This window comes from Osmerus eperlanus, chromosome 9 (genome assembly GCF_963692335.1).
Source record: "Osmerus eperlanus chromosome 9, fOsmEpe2.1, whole genome shotgun sequence".
NCBI classification, from domain to species: domain Eukaryota; kingdom Metazoa; phylum Chordata; class Actinopteri; order Osmeriformes; family Osmeridae; genus Osmerus; species Osmerus eperlanus.
The window spans coordinates 6,787,171-6,813,744 of NC_085026.1; the positions used below are offsets into that span (position 1 = coordinate 6,787,171).

Sequence of the window (26,574 nt, forward strand, 5' to 3'; positions counted from 1 at the left end):
ACAGCAAAAACTGTGGATCTGTGTCCTCAGTGTTAATACAGCAAGATGTTTGTGGCCCAGGGTGTTAGCTTGCAGTAGCTCTAAAAACGTGAGTTTCACACAAATACACACACACACCAAGTGGGGGTGAAAAAGGAAAAAAAACGAAAGACACAAGCGAGAACAAAAGAAGCCCGACTCACTCATGGGAGTGGAACACCAGAACCCAGACAAAAACGTCTTCGGTCACAAAGCAGTTTAGCCACATGCAGCAAAAAACGTACAAAAAAGTCCACAAGAAAAGCTCCAGAAATCCGGGAGGCAGAGTTTTAAAAGCCTGAGGTTGTTGGTCTCAGGTGAGTCTAATGACTGGGGGAAATCGCAGCAGTCCTCCACTGTGTCCTCCCACTGTGTCCTCCACTGTGTCCTCCACTGTGTCCTCCACTGTGTCCTCCCACTGTGTCCTCCACTGTGTCCTCCACTGTGTCCTCCACTGTGTCCTCCCACTGTGTCCTCCACTGTGTCCTCCACTGTGTCCTCCACTGTGTCCTCCACTGTGTCCTCCACTGTGTCCTCCCACTGTGTCCTCCACTGTGTCCTCCACTGTGTCCTTCACTGTGTCCTCCACTGTGTCCTCCACTGTGTCCTCCACTGTGTCCTCCCACTGTGTCCTCCACTGTGTCCTCCACTGTGTCCTCCACTGTGTCCTCCACTGTGTCCTCCACTGCTGCCAGGTGGAGGCATGACAACGTGCTGTAGTCAGGGTAGTTGTGCCCTTGTTGTTTACAAACAGCAGTTCTTTATCTATCGGCCAGCACCTTGGAGACTGACAACATAATGAAAATTGATTGGCTCTTAATACACAGGAAGTCTTTTCATTACATGAGTGCTCAGTGGTAGCAGTGTCCTTAATCCAGAGAAGGCCATCTGAATACACACCTCATCACACACACACACACACACAAACACACACAAACTTACACTGCATGCCATGTATTTGACCTTTTCTTCTACGTGGGAAAATGTAATAACATTTTAAAGCAGATTGAGGAGGTAATTGTTCTGGAAAGCCACGTGGTTGAATGAAATGATTGATTTGATTTTGCCATCGCACTTACGGACTAAAGCCAATGCAATATCTATATCTAATTAATCAATGGGCTAGTTCACTGGCAGCACGGCGTCAGCTACACGCCTTTACTAACATGGATGAGCAAGTCTTGAGTCCAGCATGGGATTGGAAGAGCTGTGTGTTCGTAGTGCACGCCTCTGTGGAGGAGTTTTATGAATGAAGATGCCAGCAAACGGAATGACTGCATGAGCATAACACCAATGTCACACACCATTTGTGTGTCCGTGTGTGTAAGGCATCCTTGTGCGGGCACCGGAATTGAACAGTAAATAGAAAATCTGTGTGTTAAAGTTAGCAAGATCAAGAAAGACCTCACATGCACATGCAAAGAGAATCCACAATTCGCTTGTGACAAAAGAAAGAAAGAAGAAGATCTGTATTTATATTCTACAATTCGTCTCTCAGAGGAGTACCCCCTGCCCTCCCCCCCCCCCCCGGCCGCCCCGGGTGTGAGTCTGTCAGTAAACATCAGGCCAGGAATCAGACAACATGATGGTGAACCTCCCTGATCCCCTTCACACATCTCTACAGGGACTGGAGTGGAACAAGCCGGGGTCCCGAGGGGTCACCGTTTCCCCTCGATGCATTCCGTTTCTTTTTAGTAATGTCTTTGTCATTTCCCCCCAATTCCAGTATCTCTTTTCTCAAACCGTCTCTTTTGTCTCATCGCTGTTTTCTCCGTTTTGATTTTGGTTTCATACCCTCTCTTCATCCCCCTTTCCTGTCACGTTTTTTCTTGACCTTCAATTTCTCCACCCTGCCGTCGCTATCGCTCTCCCTCCTTTTCCTCCTTCCCTTTTTCCTGACTCCATTGTGTCCTTGGGCGTCCCCACTCTCTCCTCTCCTCCCCTCTCTCTCCTCTCCTCCCCTCTCTCTCCTCTCCTCCCATCTCTCTCCTCTCCTCCCATCTCTCTCCTCTCCTCTCCTCCCCTCTCTCTTCTCTTCTGTTCTCTCCTCCCCTCTCTCTCCTCTCCTCCCCTCTCTCTCCTCCCCTCTCTCTCTTCTCTTCTGTTCTCTCTCTCTTCTCTTCTGTTCTCTCCCCTCTCTCTCCTCCCCTCTCCCCTCTCTCTCCTCTCCTCCCCTCTCTCTCCTCTCCTCCCCTCTCTCTCCTCCCCTCTCTCTCCTCTCCTCCCCTCTCTCTCCTCTCTCTCCTCCCCTCTCTCTCTTCTCTTCTCCTCTCCTCCTCTCTCTCTCTCTTCTCTTCTCTTCTCCTCTCCTCTCCTCCCCTCTGCTGCTTGGCATACAGGGTGTAAAATTAGCCTGAGAACGCTCTCTTGGGAAGGGAAGGGGGGGGAGTGAAAAGCATCTAATCGTACATAATAACATATTGATCACGGTGTAATTGTAGACTACATCAGCAGTTTCTCTGGCATTGCTGTCGGGGGGAGTGTGCACATGGTGTGCACAAGGATCAAGGGAGTGCGTGCGTGCATGTGGAGTGTGGGGGAGTGTCTGTTTCTTGCAAATCGAGTTCTCACAGCTGCGAGAAGGAAATGAGTGTTTGTGTGTGTGTGTGTGTTTGCTGGCTGGGTGGTGTGAAGAAAGAAGAGGGAGGGTGAAGGAAGTAGACGGAGAGTGAAGTGAGAGAGAGAGAGAGAGAGAGAGAGAGAGAGAGAGAGAGAGAGAGAGAGAGAGAGAGAGAGAGAGAGAGAGAGAGAGAGAGAGAGAGAGAGAGAGAGAGAGAGAGAGAGAGAGAGAGAGAGAGAGAGAGAGAGAGAGAGAGAGAGATAGGAAGGAGGGAGGAGAGAGGGAGATACGAAGAGGGGGGACTGTCTGAGAGAGAGAGAGAGAGAGAGAGAGAGAGAGATACTGAGAGAAACAGAGAGAGAGAGAGAGAGAGAGAGAGAGAGAGAGAGATATGAAATATACAGACAGAGTTGGAGGCCCAGGTTTCAGTGATGGCTCCAGGGCCAAATAGTGGGGATGATCTACAATCATCCCTAGTATTTCTCGGTAAAAAGGTTTTGGTGTGTTCCGCTGGGTGGCGTACACGTGTGACAGTGGTTTTCCGAGGGAGTCTTGCTTTTCCAACAGTTGACAGATGTGTTGTCAAGGGGGAGTCCGTTTCAACCTCACCTGCTGGTAACAATGATGGAAAAGCAGCAAGGGGTGACAGTGCGTGTGTGTGTGCGCGTTCCTGTGTGTGCTGTCACTCTCGCTTTCTTCATGTAAATAAGTTTTGAACCATAGGCCGACATGTCACAGCGGGGATCACGTGGAACGCACGGTGGGCCAAACGAATGCCCTCTTAAGCCTCTCTGTTTCTCGTCTGTCCACCTGCATTCCCACGTACAGAGGCCGTCATCCTTTCGAAGTTAGCGAAGCCGCGGTGACCCTTAACGTTCACGCCCCTTCTGTCTCCTCTCCTTCCCTCCTCCTCCTCCCCCCCCCTCTTCCTCCAATCTCACGCCTTCTCCAACCCCCTCCCCCTACCCCCCCACCCCCCCACCCCCCACCCACCCCACAGAGGCCTCCATCCTCTCCTACGACGGCAGCATGTACATGAAGGTGGTGATGCCCACCGTCATGCACACGGAGGCCGAGGACGTGTCCCTGCGCTTCAGGTCCCAGCGGGCCTACGGCCTCCTGGTCGCCACCACGTCCCGCGACTCGGCCGACACGCTGCGGCTGGAGCTCGACGGCGGCCGCGTCAAGCTCACGGTGAACCTAGGTATCGTATGCCAACCTCCCTCCCTCCCACTCCCCCTCCTCCTCCTCCTCCTCCTCAACTCCCCACCAGTCTTGCCCATGTGGCGCATTCCTCCGGCCCCCCCCCCCTACATCTCTTTGTCCTCTCCATTCTTCTCTCCTCCCTCCATTCTCCTCATGGTGATTTCCCATCTATCTTTTTAAGCTCGCATATAGTTTTTAGCGTTACGTATAATGGATACGGAATACCTTATTTTCTACATAATATTATGGCTTCTTACATACTGTTGCATGGATGTTACTATGATTATGTTTATGTTCTATAAGATACATTTTGGATTGTTGAGTGAATAAAATATTGATAGTGGATAGCATTTATGGCATTAAGTCTGGTCCATGTATCAAATTGACTGTCTTTGGTTAATATGCTGTTTCATTGGTAAACACAGGCCATCTTTTGAACAGACACCATAGTCATTGTCATAGTCCTGTACAACTGCTTTTGAGACAGTCACAGCACAAATATAATTACATTTTGTATATATATACATACATATATTCATATAAGGCTACTTAATTCCAACAGCATTTATGTTTTCAGTGAATTGTTTAGGAACTTTTAGATAATATTATAAAAACAGTGCTGTGACTTTCTACGAGGTGACTTGTCAGTTAGTCCACTGATCTTTATCCATCTTTAACAGGATTATGGAAAAAAAAGAACCTTACCATTTTCCCACTAACACCATGTTCCTGTCTTTAATACATATCAAGTTGTAAATCACCCATTTTTACTTATTTATTTTGTTGTAAGCAGGTTTCTTTTTTGACAGTGTTCTTGGGAGTCAGTCGATGTCTATATATACACAGTGCCCATAGCAGTCAGCAATCAACTCCATTTCCCATCATGCTTTGTCAAAAGATGGTATTCACCCCTTCAAAGGCCTCCAGCCTGCGGCCCGTCAGGCGGACAGCCCGAGAACAGAGCCCAGCCACACCTGCAGCTGGCTGCACCCCAGCACACCTTCTCTCTCTCTTACTAACACCTGCGTGTTACTAAGAGGAAAGAAGCCAAACATCTCAGCACATATCATTTAGATCAAATCGAACCATAACATAAAAAGATATAGCTTTACCTGTTTTAGTTGGTTTGACAGAGTTTTTAGTTCGCTAGAGTTGAATGAGTTCCACATAATTGTAGTCATTTAACACATTGCAACAAAACACTATTAGCAACTTAAGGTTCAATTGGCTTGGGTCGAGATATCAGTGAAACGTGATTATTTGTGTTCAATATCTTCCAACATTAGGTAGTTTAAGGTTTGTTGGATAGTCAATAAAAGTAATGCATTATAAAGGGCCTAAGACCGTCTCTGTGACAGAGTCACTACATATACATTGATAGTGACGTGTTTCACTAGGCCCTAGTGACTAAAGACAGTTTGAAATTACTCTAGGGGGTTCTGTGCCTCTGCAAGGTGCTGGTGCTGATTGGATCGTGGCTGTTCGCTCCCACTTTTCTGTTGCGGTTGACGACACATGAAAACACCAGCCACATAGTGACCAACCCAGACTGTCCCTCTTGGGCACCCATACCAAATCTGCCCCTTCTCGGGACCGTTAGTGTGCATAATACAGTGGTAAGACTTAACAAAGACATAACAAAATTCAAGACATTGGATTGAATAGGCCAAATTATACTCTTGGTGCAAACTATGGCTGAGTTGGAAATGAAAAGATATGGACAAACACTTTTGCACTAAATTGCACTGGACTTCAAATATCCATGGTTCCATGAGTAAGAGCCTCTATCACCACCTTCTTGCTAAATATCAGACATATGAATTGAATTGCCTGTTTAGTCAACAAGTTGGTGTGAAGGCTTTGGAGCAGGATAATTTAAGTTATATTTTAGAATAAAAATATATGTAAGCCAAGACTGGGTTGAAGAAGCTATGTGGTTGGTACAATACAAGCGGCCATTTTACAGATACACAATTAAAACCACTACTTCTACACTTATAGTCGATGTTTAACGAACAATAAATATATATAATTGCTGAAAAATAGCTGTGTTTAATTAAACAGTAGTACTCATATCTACTTTATCATTGCAGTTCCCCATAAGACTAAGTGCATTGATGTTGTTTGACTGAATTAATAGCTAATTTGGTAATCACAAATGTGCTACTGTCAGTTACCATAAGGACACTGATATCAAAGCTAACACTTGGCCATTTTAGCTTACAAATACCTTTTAAAACAAAATGGCCGCCGCTCTGCATGTGGACGTCCCCGGAAGGGTGGATTTATTGTTATTGGATGTCTGCAGCTAACCTTGAAGGATGCAATTTCATCTGTCATTTATTCTTCCCCATCTAGACTGTATCAGGATAAACTGTAACTCCAGTAAGTTAACACTCAAGTTTCATTTTGCTCTTTGACTGTATTCTACTGTTTAAGAGGAATGTGCTTCTTTAAAAGTGTGATCCTGGCCTTTCTCTTATCCCTTGGGTGTGGAGGATGAGTGTGCCTTTTCAACTGGTCTGACCCACCAGTAGGTCAAAAAAGACTGCTAAACTGGGACAGAGCGAGTGGTGATTTATTAATCTTCATAGCTTTCATAGTTTATATCGATAGCACATGTGCTATGAGTTTCTCAATATAATAATCATTGTTAGCTGTTAGAGGACCATTCAATGTTTTCACGAGTGTTTTCACAGGGGAGAATAAGCCAGAGTCAAAAATGTATGTAAATATGATCCAACTTAGACTTTAAAGATTAGCAAATCACCACTCAGTATCATTGTTTGAATCCAGATGATAGATTATTTAATGCAAACTGAGTTTCATCATAAATAGATTTTTTTTTTCTTTAAAATTCTGTATTTATTTAAAAAAAACTTTGAACACGTTACTTTTATGATTTACTGGTAAGATGAAATATATTTATGTTAAGCATTTGAAACACTTCCGCATTCATAAAACCACAACTTATATGTATCGATACAATTTTTTAATTCAAAATACTAGATAAACCTGGTTTACATAATACTTTTTATACAAATTATATGATGAACTCTGTTTGATAAGCTCTGTTTGCATATACTGTAGGTCTGTCTATAATGACAACATTAGTGTGGTACCACAACATATCCAAGCACAAGAAGGGCCCATTATATCTTTTAATATGGTTGGGAGGTTTTCAGTACAAATGGGATCAACACAAACTGCTTTTACTCATGAATAGGTTGTGGAATCCTTCAACTTTGTCGGACTTATTGTAATTTACACTTATTTAAATTATTCACTCGTGTTTTTCTCATTATTGTTTCTTTGTGGCCTTAAACTTAAAGCTAATTCTTGAGGAGGTAAGTAACCCATAAGAAACTAACATTATGTTACCACAGCCTTCCTGTCAATGACAAGATGAAAACATGAGCTATCCTCACTGCTCATTGATTCATCAGGGCATAAACACTTGTCTCTGTATTCGTCATCTAGGAAATAAGCCACTAGACTCTGAAGTGCATTTTGAGTGCCAACCCCAGTCCCAGTGACATTGAAGGGCACTTGAGAACAGGAATGAAGGAACTCAGTTATGCAAGGCAACATTCCTCTGCATGTGAAGACTGCACTAGTTTAGTATGGACATGGCAATGATGACTAGCACTGACATAACCTAATGATATACTTCAGGGGCTTTCTTTCAAACATAACTGTCTACAAACAAAAGCAACTAAAAGTATTGTGATTTTAGTAAGTCAACAAATTACAATGACGTCTACTAATGTGGGCATGAATGTAGAACTACAATGGCATATGAAGTGCAGTCCTCACAATAAGATATATAACAGTTAGTATACTTTTATGACCTGCCCATCTGTGGTCAAGACCACAGCTGGCCCAAATAATAGAACTCGACACCTTTAACTGACAGCATGAGCAAACAAGAAGCTCTTCCAATCCATGCAGCAGTTCCCCTCAGGCATCTGGGGTCATCTGTGTGTGTGTGAATGTCATAGCCTGTTTGGTTCGACCATTTCAATTCAGCACTACAGCAATGACAGGGTGAGAACAGGGAGAGGTGTCTCAGCAAATAGTTTTCCCCGTGGTTATGGAGGACAGACAGGTTGTGTCAGTTCTCGGGGATGAAAGGGATTTACTGAAGCGGGAGAACGGGGGAATCCAGTTGATCCGACATGAAAAACAGGCGATCAGTCCTGTGGATCTTTTCGGGCTTTAAACACTGTAACCTTGTACTTGAGGATGGCATGTAATACTTAGAACACTGGTAATCCTAGCATTATCCTGGTATTGGAGTTGATTATAAAACTATATCAAATGAGCTGAATGATTCACACTTTCTTTATTCACTGTTTGAAACATTAAAACACTGTTTACTGTGCTTTGTTCTATCTCACATATTCCTTTTGTGTTGGTTATTCCAGGGTAAGGTATTTGTTTTAAATCCTACATTTATGCTACAATAATGATAAGCATTATCATTATATAGATTATATAGTCGTCTGTACCATCTTTTGATAATACGTGTTCAATTTGAAAGAAGGTATTTCTTGACCCTTCCATGAGTAAAAGCTGTGGAATTGTTGCATCACCAGAAATGTTTTCTGCTGAATGTTTTCTTTCAAATCAGCAGTGCAGTCAATATGAGTGGTCAAGTTTTCAAAATGATATATTTTCTGGAAAATGTGGTTATGTAGAATAATTGTAAGTAAAATATATATATATATTTAAAGAACCAACTCTTTGTTTTCCAATTAAACTACTACATTTAGTAAACAATATAATTTGGACACCAAGAACATGACAAATGGAGGATTTTAGTCAAGAATGTGCCAGAATATACTTGGGAACATTTCTCTTGTAAAATTACAGAGTGCTGCCATTTTGTCCAACATCATAGTTGCTTCTGGCATCATGCTTCTGGGAAAAAAGCCACCATGCACCTTTTATGGAAAACAAAGATTTGGTTTGAGATGCAGAATGACTTTAACTTTGTGACTAACCATCATTCTCAGGCAAGGGACCAGAGACCCTGTATGCTGGGCAAAAGCTCAATGATAATGAGTGGCATACAGTACGCGTGGTCCGCCGTGGCAAAAACTACAAGCTCATGGTTGACGATGATGTTGCAGAAGGTACTATAACACATCCCATTGGTTCACAGTCTGAGCAAAAGCAAAAAAAAACAACAACATAGTAACTTTTTGTACAGTATGTGTTATAGCATTTAGGTTTTGTTAAAGATTTAGGTCCTTAAAGACCTTAATTCCCCTGAATCTTAAACCTTTTTAAATACAAGTATTTTCCAGTGATACAGGTGAATTGTCCCTTGATCAATAGATGAAACATTATTTCGAATTTTCATCTGTAGAATTACTTTTAAATTGGGACAGAATATGACTCGTGAAGTGAGTTAATTCGTCCAAAATGTGACCACCTCAAATTCAGTCCGTTTGTGTTAGTATCAGACAGTGCTCTCTTCTCTCTTCTTTCTTCTTTCTGTGTCACCCATCCACTTCACCACACTCCTGTTCCAGGCCAGATGGCGGGCGACCACACCCGTCTAGAGTTTCACAACATTGAGACAGGCATCATGACGGAGCGACGTTTCGTCTCTGTTATCCCTTCCAGCTTCATCGGACACCTGCAAAGCCTGAGGTTCTCATCCCTAAACTCTACAACTAGCAACGTTGACTAGATTACTGGGGGGCATTGGTATAGCTCAGTGGAAGAGCATTTGACTTAAGTTCAAGAGGTTGGAGGTTGGAACACCCACCACCCTGAACGCTTCATTTATTACACTATTCTCGACCTAACCTTCCTTAGCTAACACCGTCCAGATAACACAGTCAACCTTTTCTTAACTAACTGTTACCTAACTTCCATTGCTAGCTAACTCTGTTTGTTAACTAACTTTCTTAGCTAACTGTTCTCTAACTACCATTGCTAAGTAACCCTGTTGGCCGACTAGTTTTCTTATCTAATTTCTTCTTTAGCAAAATAATTCTCAGATAGTACCGTTTTTTTACAAACCAGCTCCTATCACCAAAACCCTTATTCTTGACAAGCTAAGGCCTTAAAGCTAACATAATGGACGTAGATAACATTTATTATTTACAAAGAAGTCCAGGATCTTATGTGTTTTTAAAATGTCTTCCCCCCCAAAAAACAATACAAGATGCCACTGACTACCATCAAGTCCCTAACCATATTCCCTCTTTCCTCTATTCTCTCTATCCACCCCCACTCTTCTTGCACTAGATTCAACGGTATGCTCTACATAGACCTGTGCAAGAACGGTGACATTGACTTCTGCGAGCTCAATGCTCGCTTTGGCATGCGTTCCATCATTGCTGACCCTGTGACCTTCAAGAGCAAGAGCAGCTACCTTAGCCTGGCGACGCTGCAGGCCTACACATCCATGCACCTGTTCTTCCAGTTCAAGACCACCTCACCCGACGGCTTCATCCTCTTCAACAGCGGAGACGGGAATGACTTCATCGCCGTCGAGCTGGTCAAAGGGTAGGTGTGGTGAAGCAGGTGTGATAGATTATTGAGTGTACTCCCACTGATGTAAGCATTCTATCGGACAAATGGGATTGGTTAAAGGGGACAACCCTAAAAATACTCCAATCAGATCATTGGATGTACTTATGAGTAACCATTATTATTACTATTATTTACGTAGCCACTGACCTTTGACCCCCCTTTAGGTACATCCACTATGTGTTTGACCTGGGCAACGGCCAAAACCTCATTAAGGGCAACAGTGACAGGCCTCTCCATGACAACCAGTGGCACAATGTGGTCATCACCCGGGACAACAGCAACTTACACACGCTGAAGGTTGATGCCAAGGCAGTCAGCCAGGTGGTGAACGGAGCCAAGAACCTTGACCTGAAAGGTAATGCACAAAACACACGCTGCATTCATCGTTAGCCGAGATCTTGTATCGACGACAGGAGAGTTGAACCGCACAAGAAAATGTTTCTTTGTGCTCCTTGAACAACTCGTTAACAATTTTTGCCCGATGAATCCTGGCATTGTGCAAGGAAAAATCAGTTGATGGGATGACCTAGTCATTCAGTACATTCAGGAACTCATCTGACTTTTTTGCCACACAATGTTGCTGAGCCTAGACATGAACAGTTAAAGAAACCCCAGATCATAACACTGCCTCCAGAGTTAGTATAGTGGGCTCTATGCATGATTGGAGCATTGCTTCATGCTCTTCCCTTCTTACCCTGATGTGCTCATCGCTCCGGAATCAAATCCGGACTCATTAGACCTTTATGTTCCCTAGCATAATGCTCTTTTTTCACCCTGGTCAGCCTCACTAACCAGTGTGGTTCTGGTGGCCACACAGCTGTTTAGTCCCAATCCTGTCAGTTCTCGTCTTCATGTGCGTGTGGAAATGCTTTGACTTTCACTATTAAACATCGCCGTGAGTTCTACTGACGATTGTTTTCGATTCAATTTCACTAAGCGTTCAAGTGATCTCCTATCACTTCCTATACAAAAAGCTTCTTTTTTTTTGTTGCCCTGACAGTGTATGTGTTTTTGTTTCATTTAACTTCTATCTGAACCAGGAAGCCAATAATTACAATATGCCATGAGGGATATTGAAATGAGTGAGGGGAATGTTGGAAGCTTTCTCATCTGGCAATGTTGCATGCAGGATACAGCACTTCTGCAATCGACTAGACAGTGTCTCATGTCGGACACGTTCCACCAGCTGCACGTGCAGTGAACAGTTCTGTAATCCATGTTCTGTTTCAAATCATTTCCCATGAAACAGACCCCCTGGTCTCTGAAGCATTCACAATAAGAAATACAATTCTAGAATCCCTGGTGTAGGATTTAGTCAGCATGTCGGGTTGTTTTGTGTTCATCCTGGTCACCTGCTTCTCTGTTGTCTTCCGTCCAGGTGACCTGTTCATTGCTGGGCTGGGCCCCAACATGTATGGCAGCCTGCCCAAGCTGGTGGCCTCCAGGGATGGCTTCCAGGGCTGCTTGGCATCGGTAGACCTTAACGGGCGCTTACCGGACCTCCTCAACGATGCACTGTTCCGCAGCGGGCAGATAGAGCGCGGATGCGAAGGTACACCCTCCCTCAAAACCATGTCCGACTCCGACTTGAGCTCAAACGATTATGACCCCAACTACAACCCTAACTACAACTCAAACTCCAATTACAATTACAACTCAAACTCGAGTTCAGGAAGTCAATTTTTCCTCCTCAACTCCAACAGTAGCTCCATCTCCCTACGCCCGTATGCCCCCCCCTCCATCCTACTAACCCTGCTGGTCACCTCACTCACCCAAACGACCCACTGATTGGGTACAAACTAGACTGGGACCAACTAAACTCCTCTACGTCGGCCTCCCACCCCTTTCCAGTTCTTATCGGCCACATTGGTCGCGCATTGATCATGTCCACATGACCTTGGGGCTCAAAGCCGTCCAGTAACGTGTAGTGCAAAATACTACAGCCAGGTGCCCCATTGTTTTCATGAAATCTCATCATTTATTTGCGCATTTTATTTGTGTTTTGTCCGTAGAAGCTTGTCAGTGGTTACTAGAACATGACAACATATTTTACAAGTTTGGACAGGTAGTGGTGGTGTTTTAGTATGTGCAGTAAAGACATCATGTTGTTGTCAGTTTTGTTTTTAATTTGAGTGTTATAGCTAATTGAATTGTTGATGCAGATAGATCTTTGTTTTGCAATCCCATCTCCAAAATGCAGATGTGAAAGACATATATTTAATTCAGGATATATGTTGTGCACAATATTGATATAAGCAGTGACAGAACAATGCCAGAGCGTTTTTACTCTGAGAAAACTGTTCTCATTCACTGCTTGAATGTAAAATGAATTCAGCTTTTCTTTATAACAATGCAAAGAAAATGCATCTAGATAAGAAATCTCTTTAGGAGCATGGAAGGAACCAGTCAGCAAATATTTAGCCGTGTGCACAAAACTATAATGCCAAAGGTTTCAGTTTGTTTTGTGTCGATTTCAAATATTCCATGATGATTAGGCTAAAGTGGCCTTTGGAAATTTTGTTTTTGCACTAGCATCAGATTTCACAATGAACAAGATGTCTTTGTTACTTAAACTTTTAACCCAAAGTCTCAATTACACATTCCTCATTTGTAGCAAATGAGTAACAATCAAGCTTACATCAACCGTACTTGTTTGCATGTACATGTAGACATTTATTTTCTCTACATTTCCATAGCATGTTGCTCTTGAGTGAAAGATTCATATTTTGTTCAGTTTAAATGTCTGTTGTGTATGCACCCTTCGTTTTTCTGTTGGCTTTTTTTGTGTATGCTGTTCAGACTAGAAATCCACAAAGTGAATCAATTTGGTGCTCAACACATTTTGATGACTATAAACACAGTATCTAGTAAATAATTTTAAATCAGAGCCCCATGGTTCTTTATTTTCACCTAATTATGATTGTTACTTGGGGAGACAGCTATCTCCTTCATAGAATGTACTGTATGTGCTGTGAAACAAATCAGTGGATTAATTTTATTTTTTTCAAAATAAAATCTCATAAATCATTGTCCGGTTGTCTGTTGTATCACATTTGTCATTTGTTTGTTTATAAGTGGACATGTGTGGTCATTGTGCCTATGCAGTATCACAATTCTAACCCTCACCCATCCATCTTCAAATGAACTTGCAGGTCACAGTCATGATTCATACTTTTACACATCTAAACACAAGGAATGCACCTACATGTATTTCCGTATTTGGGTGGAAATTATGAACTGATCGTTTTAGCACAAACCAAAGATTTAAGATATGTCACAAACAACGGTTAAAGGTTGAAAGATCCTGGTGGGAAGACATGCAGTAAATCTAGGCAAACGCTAGGTGGAGATAGTGCCACATTTTTCAGGTTGACGGCCACCCAAGTGGAAAGCAGGTTTGCAATTTCAAGACCTCCTGATTGGAATTGAAAATGGTTGCTCGTCAGTAGCTGTGTGCGACATAAAGGCTTTTTTTCCTCTCATACTATCTCAAAAACAGCCATACTAACATTCACGTTCCCTGTCCTCATGAACACATTATGGATTCAAAGGAAGGTACCAACTTGATGGTAACATGTTGTGATTCTGGTAATGATTTGATAGAATGAAATATCTCCAGTTGCAAAATGCTTCTCTATTTTATGTTCTGCTATGACAATGTATTTCATCTATATATTTTCATTGTGCTTTCAATGTACATTTATAGCCAGTACTCAGAAGAACTGTTAATATTAGCAGGCTCATTCAAAGTTCTCTCCATTCTCTACCAATTTGCTGCTGTTAAACACGTTTTCTGAAGTAACAATAACAAGTTGTTTTCAGGGAACAATCACATTTCCAACTTCAGACATATATTATTTGTTCTGCTTTATCTTCACCTGACCCATCTCACTTTCTTTTTAATTTGGTTGGTCGCCTTTGATAAAGTGTCTTGGATCCCTGAACCTTGACCCCTTGACTCCCTCGTTAGAGAGGCAGAGGGCATATCGACGTTAGTAAAGCGCTTCGCTTTATTAACCAGACGCCATTGGTCACCTACTAACCATATTTACCGTTTTTCGCTTTTCTGTTTTTTTGGCTAACAAAGTTGGTTTCACCAAAGCAGACCTGCAAGGTAGAAGGTTCAAATTCCATTCTGAGCTTGGGCGAAAGTGGCTATGTGTAATGTCATGTGTCGACTCTTTTCTCTCTCTGCAAAAAAAGAAATGATCCCAGGCACAAAGCGCAATTCTCACTTTAACAGGCTATCAAAAGCTTCTATGTGGCTGTGCACTTGGTATAAAATGATTCACTTCTCAGTAATCCATGCATGCTAACATAACAGTGATGAGAAAACCTCAATGAGACGCAAGCAAACAAATGTACATTATCGGGATGGACAACGTTTGCACGAATAGAACTACTGACGATAGACCCTATGTAATTATGACTGTATGTTTTGTTTTTATGTTTCAGTATGTGTGGTTTCTTTATGCTCATGTTGTTCACTGATATCAGTGTTGTGTCCTGCCTGGGCTTCTGTTCCAGGGCTAAAGGACTCAATCAGATCAGCCACAACCTTTCCTCCAATGGTTTTATTGAACAGTGTGGCAGCCTTCCGATTAGTTGGTGTAATTTAATTAATTAAAGGAACGGTTGCATACTTTTAACTTGAGATTTCTAAACTGTGTCTAGGATAGTTAAATTAGGAATTAAATAAATGTAGAAATGTTTTTGATAGTCTTTCAGATAGTCTTTCAGTGTTTATGTTGGGTTTTTTGTTCATTAGTAAGGTTATTGTAATGGTTGGTTACTAAATTGTACTGCAGGCTAAAATAGAATTAAAGATAAAACCAAATAATGTGCACAAATTTGTAATATGTTTTTCTTGTTACACATTGTTTAGACATGATTAGCAATAATGAAAGCCACAGTTCTATTGGTATTCATATTTTTTAAAGATGCTTTAGATTGTCCTTACTATAAACTCATCGTCTTGGAAGCCACTAAATATAAAGTACAATAATACAATTGACTTTAATAACTAAACAAAGAATCTCCAGTGAACAAAAATGAAGTGAATCATTTTATCTCATATAAGTCAAAGTTCCATTGCACTTTGCATTACACAGTAAATGCACTTTTAGCCTACTATGATTTTTTGTTGTAGTACCTCTTCTTTTCATAATGGTCTTGCTCAAGAAAACTGCAATTAAACACAGTTTATGTGCAGTTATCTTTCTTTCACATGGTTCTTTGCTTTAGTGGGAATGCTATCCCGATTCCCACTGAATTGGTTTTGCACTGCTCAGTAAAAGCTGCTTCCCCCTTTTTAAATGCGTGCAAAAACATGGGATGAGTCGGTGTAAGGTGGTGAGCCTCAAGATTTCGCCAGGGCTGCGTCCCAATACCTTGAAAAGGCATTCTTTCCCTAACTCCCTCCTGTTGATAACCCTAAGAGGAGGAAGCACTGCAATATCTCCATATTGTTTTGCTTCCCGTAGCCCACATTGTGGTCCACAAGGAAAGAATGCAAGTTTAAACTGTTGAGACGCATTTCTGGTGCAGAACATTTATAACAAACGTGCATACTAGCTATGTGCTGGGATTTGCTATATAATGTTTTGTATTATAACCCCCCCCTAAAACTTTGCATTGTCATGGTGCGTGACACAGGCACATGAACAGGTATATTGTGACAAGAATGTATTGAAATTGTTTTTTTTTAAATACACTTCATGTAAGTGCACACTACCCTCTGAAAATGTATGACAATCTTGCTAAAGTGCATTTACACTGTTGAAAACCATCCAAATACTTCCCTCACATTTTACATACATATGTAGGTTTGAATATTATTTGCAGATTTAATCATAAATATATATATATATATATATATATATATATATATATATATATATATATAGCACCACCAGGTGTAATGAAATCTCTGGGCCCATCTCAGCAGGATCAACTTAGTGTCCAATGAGGGCAAATCAAAGACATGTCTAACATCACTTTAAAGTGGATAGACCCTGGTCCTCCTTCCAATATGCCTGTTCAAGCACGAACCATGCAGTGACATTGTTTTTCTCCAGCCACTCCACTGAAAATAATTCCCAGCCCGCACACACCCTGTGCCCTTCCTCCCCCAAACCCACCCCCTAACTCAGGTCCACTCCTGTCTGAATCTACCAGGTTTCTCATCACCGGCCATGTTGAAAAAAATGTGTCCAGTTCTTTTGTCAATGTCTGTGCACACAGTCTTACTAAAACCTACTTGGGGAGGGGGGGGGGGGGGTAAAAGGAATGCCTTGTGATTTGATTTGTTTCAGTTTGGTGTACCTCTCCAATCACCCGAAGGGAGCGATTTAACTGTTATTTGACTGACTGATAGATAGAACTCTTTTCTGTCACTAACCTACCTGCATGGCACACTGACGTGCACTGACACCTCTGCATGGCAAACCTGTTGGCAACACATGCACGTGCACCCCCCACCCGTGCCCGTAGCCTGGGTGTCACCAAGCTCTCGCTCTGCCACCTCAGGTCCTAGCACCACCTGCCAGGAGGACTCCTGTGCCAACATGGGCATCTGCATCCAGCAGTGGGAGAACTACACCTGCGACTGCTCCATGACGTCCTACACCGGCACCCAGTGCAACGACCGTGAGTACCGTTGAACTTAAGTGGCTGTTACTTGTGGCACGGGACACGCACATGCCAGAATACTGGCGAACGCGACAGCATACTGTACTGGGGCACGTTACACATGCTCACTCCTACAAATACACTGTGATTCATGAATTCCCTTTGAACACACTTGCATCCAAACACATGCAAACACATAACATAATAGTATGATTGTATAATGTTTGTCAACATATATCCCCCCCCACTACACACACACACACACATACCCCACCAACACTCTTGATTTGATCTGAGAATGGTCTCAGAAAAAGAAACACACACATCTGGTGATGTTCTGTGTTTTGGAACGAAGCTGAAGACATACCCAGGTAATGGCTGTTTCTTTCCTTTACGTGACCCGTCGACCACTATCAGTGTTCTGTATATGAGTCCCATGCCGTCCAAGGTACAACATGGTGTTGTATGATGTACACTATCGCACGACTCACACAAAAGGACCACACAAAGCAGTACAACAGTGAGATCAGCAGGTGCACTATAGAACCAGAGGGACTTACATCTTACATCTACCCAAATCAAGCAGGGAGATCTGTAAATTCCAATACTTCCTCACCCCAAAAAGTCAAGTTACTCCTTATCCAACTCTCTGCCTTTAATTCATATTTCATTGACTTTAGTAAATTGAAGGATTTATCTGTTAAATAAGTCTTGAGCACACTTGAGGAAGGGGGAAATTGCATTGTAGAATTGTGCAAAATACCGAGCTAGAGACAAACTGGTTGCTTAGAGAGCGGCTCGACAAGGACGTTTGTGCTTGCCTCATACTACGTGTCGTATGGTACACAATGTAGGCCAGTAGCAGAATTATAAATACATTTTGTGAGACATTGTAAGAATGGACCCAGACAAAGAAAGGCACACTGTACACACACACCATTATTCAAGCTGACCTTCCCTGACGGACACACAAAATGTCTATCGCTTGTTGTCGCACACACACCACCCTTCCCTAATGGTACTGACAAAGAGACCGACTGTCATGATTTGCGTAAGCAGGGCAGCTGAATAAATAAACGGTGTTAGTGCAGATGTGAATTGACTTCATTGAATAATGCTACGAGAGTAATGTGTGTGTCATTTCTGCAAGTCTGCAGAAATATCTGTCTGCCCACTCGTCCTTTGTTGAAGGATAGGGGAAATGACTCTGAGATAAGAGGCAGTGTTGGTGGCAGGACTTTGCTGGGACATAATCTCAGCGTTATTTGGACGCTGATCCCTGTGTGAAGGGGTCATTGACTGTATGCTCTGAAATGTCATTATGTGGAAGCTTTCAGCATTGGCAGGAGTGAAGGTGTTTGAGTGACCACCGTTGACCTCCAAATGCATTTGTGAAAGATTTGATGAAATGATGAAGAGAGGGTGAGGGATGGGATGATTAGTGGATGTTTTAGAATCTTGTGTGTGTGTGTGTGTGGTGTGTGTATGGTGTGTGTTTGTTTAGCCAGGCTGATTCAGTGATTCAAATGCATCTGACAGTGACTAATGGAGGCCTAGTGAGGCAATTAACTGTTCTTTCTTTTATAATTACGACTCAAAATGGCTGTGGTGATTTTCATAAGTGCCTTGATCTTGTTGCATCTATATTATTCTCCACTAGGTGGAAGTAAAGTACTGTCAGGTCTGATGCAGTGTTTCAGTTGAGAGAGTCAAATGTCAACAGTGTCTCTCTTTCTCTGTCTCTCTCTAATTTCTTTGGACACAAAATTATTTGTTTCAGCCCCAATAACATCGTATTTCAATCGGCTCACATACTGGTGTATGCCTTATTTATACAGATGAGGATAAGCTCAACAAACAATGGCATTTCACGGACAGACTTCATCTCTTATTCAGTACCCCTCATGGAACGCAAAGCAAAACATAGACTATCAGTTTTCTGACAGCTAAAGACCCCCCCGCCCTCCTCCCCACACACGCACACACTACGACTAATACTACTACTACCAAGGCCAAAGAAACCAGGGCATTTTTTTATTGTTATTCATCATTTGTACATAATTTGATTAGAAGTGGGAAAAATACTTTTATATGAGAAAATATTAAAAAGAATTCTCGTGATTGACTTAGTGTCTTGTCCCCTAGAACACTTTTTAGATGACACACATTCTTTACACATGTAAACTTTGACTGAGCAAACCATTTCCCCCTAGGCTAAGTCAAAAATGGATATCAGAAGCTCACTGCTAGGGGAGTGAAAATTATAGTGAAAATGAGGTCTCCAGAGTTGAACATTCCATTTTTCAGACCTCCAGGTTTGGATGTGGTGCTTAATCCGACTATTGTAACTGTGATAATCTGTGGGATGGCAGGATTTAGAGCTACCGACGGCTTATTGAACCCTGTTGGCAGCCTGAGAGGAAACGGTAGGATTGGTTCTCAACATTCCCACATACACGAGGATGCAAACACACACACAGGTGGGCTACACAGTGGACATGTTTGCATGTCAGTGTGGATGCACACATAGACACACATGACTTTAAGTTCCCCCATCCACACCAATTTTACATTTACATTTGAATAACTTAGCAGACACTTGTATCCTATGAGATGCACGTAGAAAGTGCAGCAGAAGGCCAATGATTCGAAGTGCAGTAGTTCTGCAGTATTTCAGTGGTCAAAGTCAAGGATCGTTTGTGTTTCGTGTCCACGTCGCAAAACAACCATATCTCAGCTACCAAGCACGGTGAACAAGAAATAATGTCACAGAGCAACAATTCCAACTCATTTACTTTAATACATAATATTACACCACACTGACTCAAAGGAAATCCTGAAACTCACACATGCATCGCTAGACACACAGACGCACACAAACACCATGATGATTACTCACGCATCATAATTTTCGTACTCACCTTCGCACTCGTTCCCCGTCTTTGTTAGAATCACACAATAACAGACGACTTATTTCAAGGACTTCTCTCTCTCTCTCTCTCTCTCTCTCTCTCTCTCTCTCTCTCTCTCTCTCTCTCTCTCTCTCTCTCTCTCTCTCTCTCTCTCTCTCTCTCTCGGATGTTATTGTGAGTTGTGTAGCCACCACCTCTGGCCCTGATGGCATCTCATTACTCAGGGCTCATAATTGAATTAGCTCTTTGCCTTCATTTACCCCTACAAAGGTCACACGCGCTTTGTTCCTAAACGAGATGCACCCACCTACCCAACTGCTGCCAAAAGCACGTGCACACGCGTGTGCATGCGTACACACGTACTCAAGAACGCACACACACAAACACACAACCACACACAACAGATGAACTAAGTTAACATTAACGACAGATGCTATAAAATAGCTAAACGACGTTAACTTAGTTCATCTGTTTTGCTGTGATGAGACGTCACTGCACAAGCCTAGCCCTAACGGATGTTCTCGCTTGTTCTGTGTGTGTGTGTCGGTGGACCATCAGGTTCAATTCAACGCATCTTGTTGACGCACTGTGAGTGAAATACAGTAATATAGTCCTCTCTTTTTCTCCTTCTCTTCCTTCTCTTCTTCCCTCCCTCCCTCTCTCTCTCTCTCTCTTCTCTCGGTCCATGTCCAAGGACACACTGACTTGGTGGATTTGAATGTTTCCCTAGCTTTCTCCGACGCACAAGGAGGATCACATGTTCACACTGTAAACATCTCTAAACTCTCTATCAGTACGAGCGCCATGGTGAAGCACAATGGAATTCGAGTCTGCAGTGTGTACTCTATCCCACCACAACCTCGATGCTATGAGACTTTTGATTGGTGGTACTGTTTGTTGGGAATCTCCTCCTCCTCCCACTCTCTTTCTTTCTTTCTGTATATATCAACTGAATATATCTGTATATATCTTATATCTAACACGCACACAACCACACCTACCTGACCTATTTCATCCCCAACCCCCCCTGCCCTGATCACGTTTTCACTATGTACTTCGAATATCTTCTACTGCACAAAGCCAGCTGGATGAGCCGTATGAATAAATGAGATGTTAGAGACTTCATTGCCTGTTAAATGACGGCACTGTAAACATTACAGCAGAGAGCTGACATGCATGAAAGGCAATGGAGATTTCGGAGGGATTGTGGTACAGTAATACAGGGATACATTTGTGTTTCTCTAACTGTCCGCATTGGCATGGCATGGCATACAAAAGTGTTGCTTTTCATCTCTGCTAGCTCGTTTTGCGGCATGACCATCCAAACCACCTTTCCCACCCTCTCTCAGGGCGTTAGATTGAATTGAGCCACAATTTCACATCATGAGCACGCCACTTTCAGAATGGGGGGCCTGAATGCCACTGACAGACAAACAAGATGGCTGTAATTTTCCCTCAGATCACCGGTGAACTCTTTCCTGCTAACTCACTCTGCTACCCCCCTCCCCACAGACACATAGCCTCAGACACACAACACGCACACAAACACACAAATTGACTCCTTCTTCTCCTGTCTTTTTTCAAGATATATCTATATATTAAACATGTAGATTGAGAGGGTGTGAATGTTCTTATTTTCTCCAATAGCTCCTCTTTCCCTTCTGCAATGCAAGGGGGTGTTTCAGCCTGGGAAAATCAATTGCGAAGGTTAATGTGAAATAATACTCCCTGCTAGTTCAGCCTTTCCGCCTCGGGGGTTGTGGTTCCTCCTCTGCTTGTTGCTTTTACACTTGGTCTAAATAACGGTGTAAGCAGATAAATGGACAATTGAAAAGAAAAAGGACCCAAAGGGTTTATTTTGCTCTCTCTACTCAATCATCCTTTCTATTTTTGTCCTTCTGTCCTTCTGTCTGTCTGTCTGTCTGTCTGTCTGTCTGTCTGTCTGTCTGTCGGTCTGTCTGTCTGTCTCGCTCTGGCTCATCTTGCTCACTCTGTCTTGCCCCTGTAATCTGTATGTCGTCATTGTTTTCCCTCTTTCTCGCATACTTTAACTTTTTACTCTTAGTAATTAGTGCAGCTGTACCGTTATCTCTGTTGTTTTTGCTGAACAGAGCCAGAAAGCATGCAACCGGATATAGTTGGTCCTTTTCTGGGATACTATATTACCATGTGATACAGGACATGCTAAATATTTTTCGGACGTACTAAAAAGTACGGCGGTTTCTCTTCATTTCTCGCTACACATGAGGCTCCTTCCAAACTACTTTGCAATTCATCAAACCCTTCGGTGCTGAAGGAAATATTCCTCCAGGACTACACGTTTAAATGATCTTTCTTCAAAACTCTTCAGCACCACACATACATCATGCATGATCCATCAACAGCAATGTACTACACCGTTATATATCTGGATACTCTAGGTGTTGCGAAACTACTCTGGTGATACGATGTAAAGCTCCGACTTAGATGTCGGATCCCAAAGTTCCTAGGTCGTCTGAATAATAAATACGAAACTGAAAATGTGACAACCACCAGATATGAATGTGAAAATGAAAAACACCACTCCGCAACGTAACCAACCCTAAAGAAAGTGAGGGAAATGAGGGCAAGCCATTTTTGTGAGTACGGCCCCTGCCTCTGTATGAATCTGGCGCTCGGGCTGAAGGATAGCGGACAAGGGAGACGGATCGTCCGCTTGAGTTCATATCCATCACGCAGGCCATCGCACGCTCATGACGGCGTCTGACAGAAGACGGAGAGGTGCCGCGGCGAAGGGAATGACCTCCCCCAGACAGCTGCGGAGGGAAGCAGGAAATGGATTCAAATACGATCTGGAAATATGAGCGGTCCGTCGTGTCGGTGATGAGTGTTGTGGACCCCTCCCATCCGAGATTGAATTGGAATCGTTTATTATTATATTTGGGTTTATAAATTGAAAGAGAGAGAGACAGAGACAGAGAGAGAGACAGAGAGAGAGAGAGAGAGACAGACAGACAGACAGACAGACAGAGAGGGGGAGAGAGAGAGGAACATCGCACAATATAGAGAAAGAGTGACGCTGACGATCAAAAATTGAAGCCTTAAAAAATATATAGCCCAATCGATTCATGGAAGGTTTAATGTCTTTCATTTCATTCAATCGACCGGCGTAATATGTTATGTATACGGTGTGTGTTGTGTGTTTGCGGTGTGTGTGTGTGTGTGTGTGTGTCTGTATGAATGTGAGAGGAAGAGTGAGTGCAAGGGATTCAAACAGCACTCATTCTCCCTCTCATGATCGAGGAGCTCCTTGTGCACACAGACATAGATTATCACCTTGACAGGGGGAGGATGGAGACACAGAGATGTTGCCCTTTACTCTAACCAGTGAATCAATAGAACCACACCACAGTGTCCGCTGAACCTCTTCAGTAATGTGGCTAAATAGACACTCATAGCCTTCCCGACGGCTTGTCTGTACCTTCTACCCATCTGGGATAGCTTTTTAGAAAACCAATCATATTGAACCTGAGTTTAGCAATACTCCTCCTCACCTTAACCGTAAAAAACTATTGGTACTCTAGCCAACCTGAAAGACTGTTCAGGTTGACTCAGAGCTGATTGTTAACACTGTTCTTTCTTTTGCATCGATCAAGTCAAAAACTGTCACCAACATTAAAATAGCCATTCTCCTAAAATTGAGATTTCCAACATGGAGGACATGCCCCTGCTGAATTGGGCTATATCAAGAAAATATAGAGAGTGCTAAAAAAGCCATTTGTTTGTGGAAGCCAAGGTGACCTTGGTGTGCTGGAAATGTTCCCTTCTGAGTGTGGCTTCCGAGTGCAAGAGCTGCCATCCATCAACATGTGTTTCCGTGGAGAGGAAAGGAAAGGAAGAGAAATTATGGGATGTGCAGGTCCATAAACATGGCATATCGATATCTCTGTCCCCTCCCTGCAGTAAACGGTGCAGATTTGAGATCATTTCTAATCATCGCCCTGTGTGCGCTTGTGTGGAATTGTTTGTGCGGAAGTGTATGCAGGTGGGTGTGAGTGCAGGCCTTTGCAGCTATGGCCACACACATTCACACACAAACACACAGATTTCAGCAGTGGATTCTTTTTCTTCCTCAGTTCGAAAGGCAGCTTTGGCCATTGTGTGTGTGTGTGTGTGTGCATGTGGACACGTGGAGGGGGGGGCACCATCATTTTTGGAGGGGGTTTCGGTTCAGTTATTTGCGTAAATGGGAATGGGGGCCCTCATCGATGGCATGGGGTGGCATGAAATTAATTTGAGCGAGTTTTCTGAAAAGCGAATGGCAACGTCAACGCCAGGGGCTGATGAATTCTGAATGACATTCACAGAATTACTCATTCATTATAATTACAGATCTCACAGTCTCATATTGGATCCTCCCCAATACTTTGGCTGCGACAATAAATTCACAGATCTAAGCAGCATAGAATTAAATAGGTATCCCATTAACCTATGCTGTAGGTAAAAGCCATTCTGCATCACACACGGTAAGTGTGCACGGTTGGAGTAGTTTGTTTATCCTCTAAAAGAGAACTTGGTCCACTTAGGGGATTCACCTGAAACGTCTGTCTACTGGAAGACATTGACTATCCATGCTAACAGCAAACTGCCAGACTTTTTCTCTTTTTTATTAATTATTAATTATCACTTATCCACTGAATAGCCACTGTCCACATCAAGTGTTAAGCGTAATTAACAGTTGATATTTCGCCATTTTCATTTGATTGTTCTTTGTAAACAAACATGTACTGGATAGACACGAGTGTATCCCCTCATTGAGGAGACATCTAGGGAATTGGGTAGAAACTGTGCATGTGTGTATTTGCGTCTGTGTTTGTGTCTCTGTTTTTGTGTCCGTTTCTGTCTTGTCAGTTTCGAAGTCTGTCCGTCTCCATGTGCTTTCTCCTCCGCCTTTGACCCTGCTATTGTGCCAGGTGGAACGAGGGGAGGAATCGCTCCCGGAACGCAACCCGGGAGCATTCAGGTAGCTTTTAATTAGCGGAGAGGGATCATCCATTGAGGCACAGCCAGATGGGAGAAATAGCCACTGTTGGTTTCTCATTACAGTCTATTCTTAACTTCTCTCTCTTCCTCCTCTCTCCGTACATCTCTTCCCTCTCTTTTCACTCTCTCGTTCTATTCCTGTTGGCATGCTCTAGTCTGTCCAACAGTGCAGACAGACACAACGAAACCAGACACTGGCACATCACACAGCCCAGATCTAATGAAGATCGATCGAGGGTTTAGGAGGGAAACGTTATGACGACATATGAACAGCCGACTGGGGATGGAGGGCTTGAAACAAGTCTGGTGTTCATGTGAATCTCCCGCCTGCCACCTTTTTCAATCATTTCGTTTTCTTTTCCGAGGGGGAAAAAGAAGTCATGGATAGATAAACATGTTATCAATCCTAAAGAGTGAAGTGCATGTCCGGAGCTTCCTCATCACATGGAAGCACCATGGATGCGGGTAGAGACGACCTTTCCAGCAACACCACAGCTACACAGAGTTTTCTCGTGCGAGTGTGATGCACATATGAAGTAAGCGAAGACACAGAGCGAGGAATCCCAATTCATTTCAGGCTGTCCACGTGTATTTGTGTGTGTGGGTGTGTGCACGCGTGTGAAGCACGTGAACGAATGCAAAACCAGTTCAGCTTGGTATTCTTGGAAATAATTGGCACTCCACATGTCATGCATGGGAGCGGTGAGGTGATGTACTCCATGCTGACATCATGCTTTCTCAGTCTCCGCAGGCCGTATTGACGTATGAATCTGGGGAGGAAGAAGGTGGGCCGATGATGCATCTCTGCACAGACTTATATCGAGTTTTGTGGTCTCCTTAAGTCACTTTTAAAGGAAATTAACTTCCCTGTCACCGTGTGATGCTGTGGGAGGCCTGGTTGTAGGTCTATGTCATTTTATTAGCTTTCCTGGGCACATACTCTCCCTCACACACACGCGCGCGCGCTCACACGCGTACACACACACACACACACAAACCTGCATCACCAAGTGGTGTAATTGAAAACTGTTGTATTCCTGGCAGTGCTGTGGGTGATACATGTTTATCCCAACATTCTCAAGAAACGGTGTCTGTGGAAACCCTAACAATGAAGAGAGTAGAGGATGGATTTTTGTGATTTGTGATTGCAACTTTGGAGAAAAATGGTCTGTTTCTCCGATGACACATATATTCCTTCCTTCCAAGGTTAGGAATATCGTCTTGCTATTGTCAGCTGTCAACAAGCGACGTGCTTTATATCTGCATGTCTGTCTTTGAAAGCGTTATGAGGCCATGACGTTGAATGGCCTAATGTTCTGTGTCCTTGAATCCCTGATCACAATTGTGCAGTTATTGTTTGGGTGGAGAGATTGCTTCAGGTCTTCACAAGACCAAATATCAGTTAACAGAATGATCAGAATGAACAGCATGGTATGATTAGGCCTACGCTATACAATGTGAATGCACACACTATATCTCAGATAGGTTCACATTTATTTACCATTTTTATAAGTACAGGTAAGCCTACATTAACCTGTTTACGCTCCTGTTTCGCCCGCGAGACAAAAATGCTGCCTCCCCCTTCCTCAGTTACGACGCACTAAATTCTAAAAAATATATTTTTTAGACGCTACACATGTTATACATCGTTGGAAAGCTACGATTCTTGTGCTT

At 43.0% G+C, this 26,574-nt stretch overlaps 1 protein-coding gene across 1 annotated transcript in view; it reads left to right on the forward strand.

Annotated features, from left to right (window-relative positions):
- The window catches only part of nrxn3a (neurexin 3a), a 532,817-nt gene that overhangs the window by 23,738 nt on the left and 482,505 nt on the right, over window positions 1-26,574 (forward strand). The window contains 8 exon segments of the mRNA XM_062469812.1: window positions 3,579-3,782; window positions 6,143-6,169; window positions 8,803-8,922; window positions 9,325-9,445; window positions 10,049-10,309; window positions 10,501-10,691; window positions 11,715-11,888; window positions 16,865-16,984. Coding sequence (XP_062325796.1) covers window positions 3,579-3,782; window positions 6,143-6,169; window positions 8,803-8,922; window positions 9,325-9,445; window positions 10,049-10,309; window positions 10,501-10,691; window positions 11,715-11,888; window positions 16,865-16,984 — 1,218 coding nt within the window.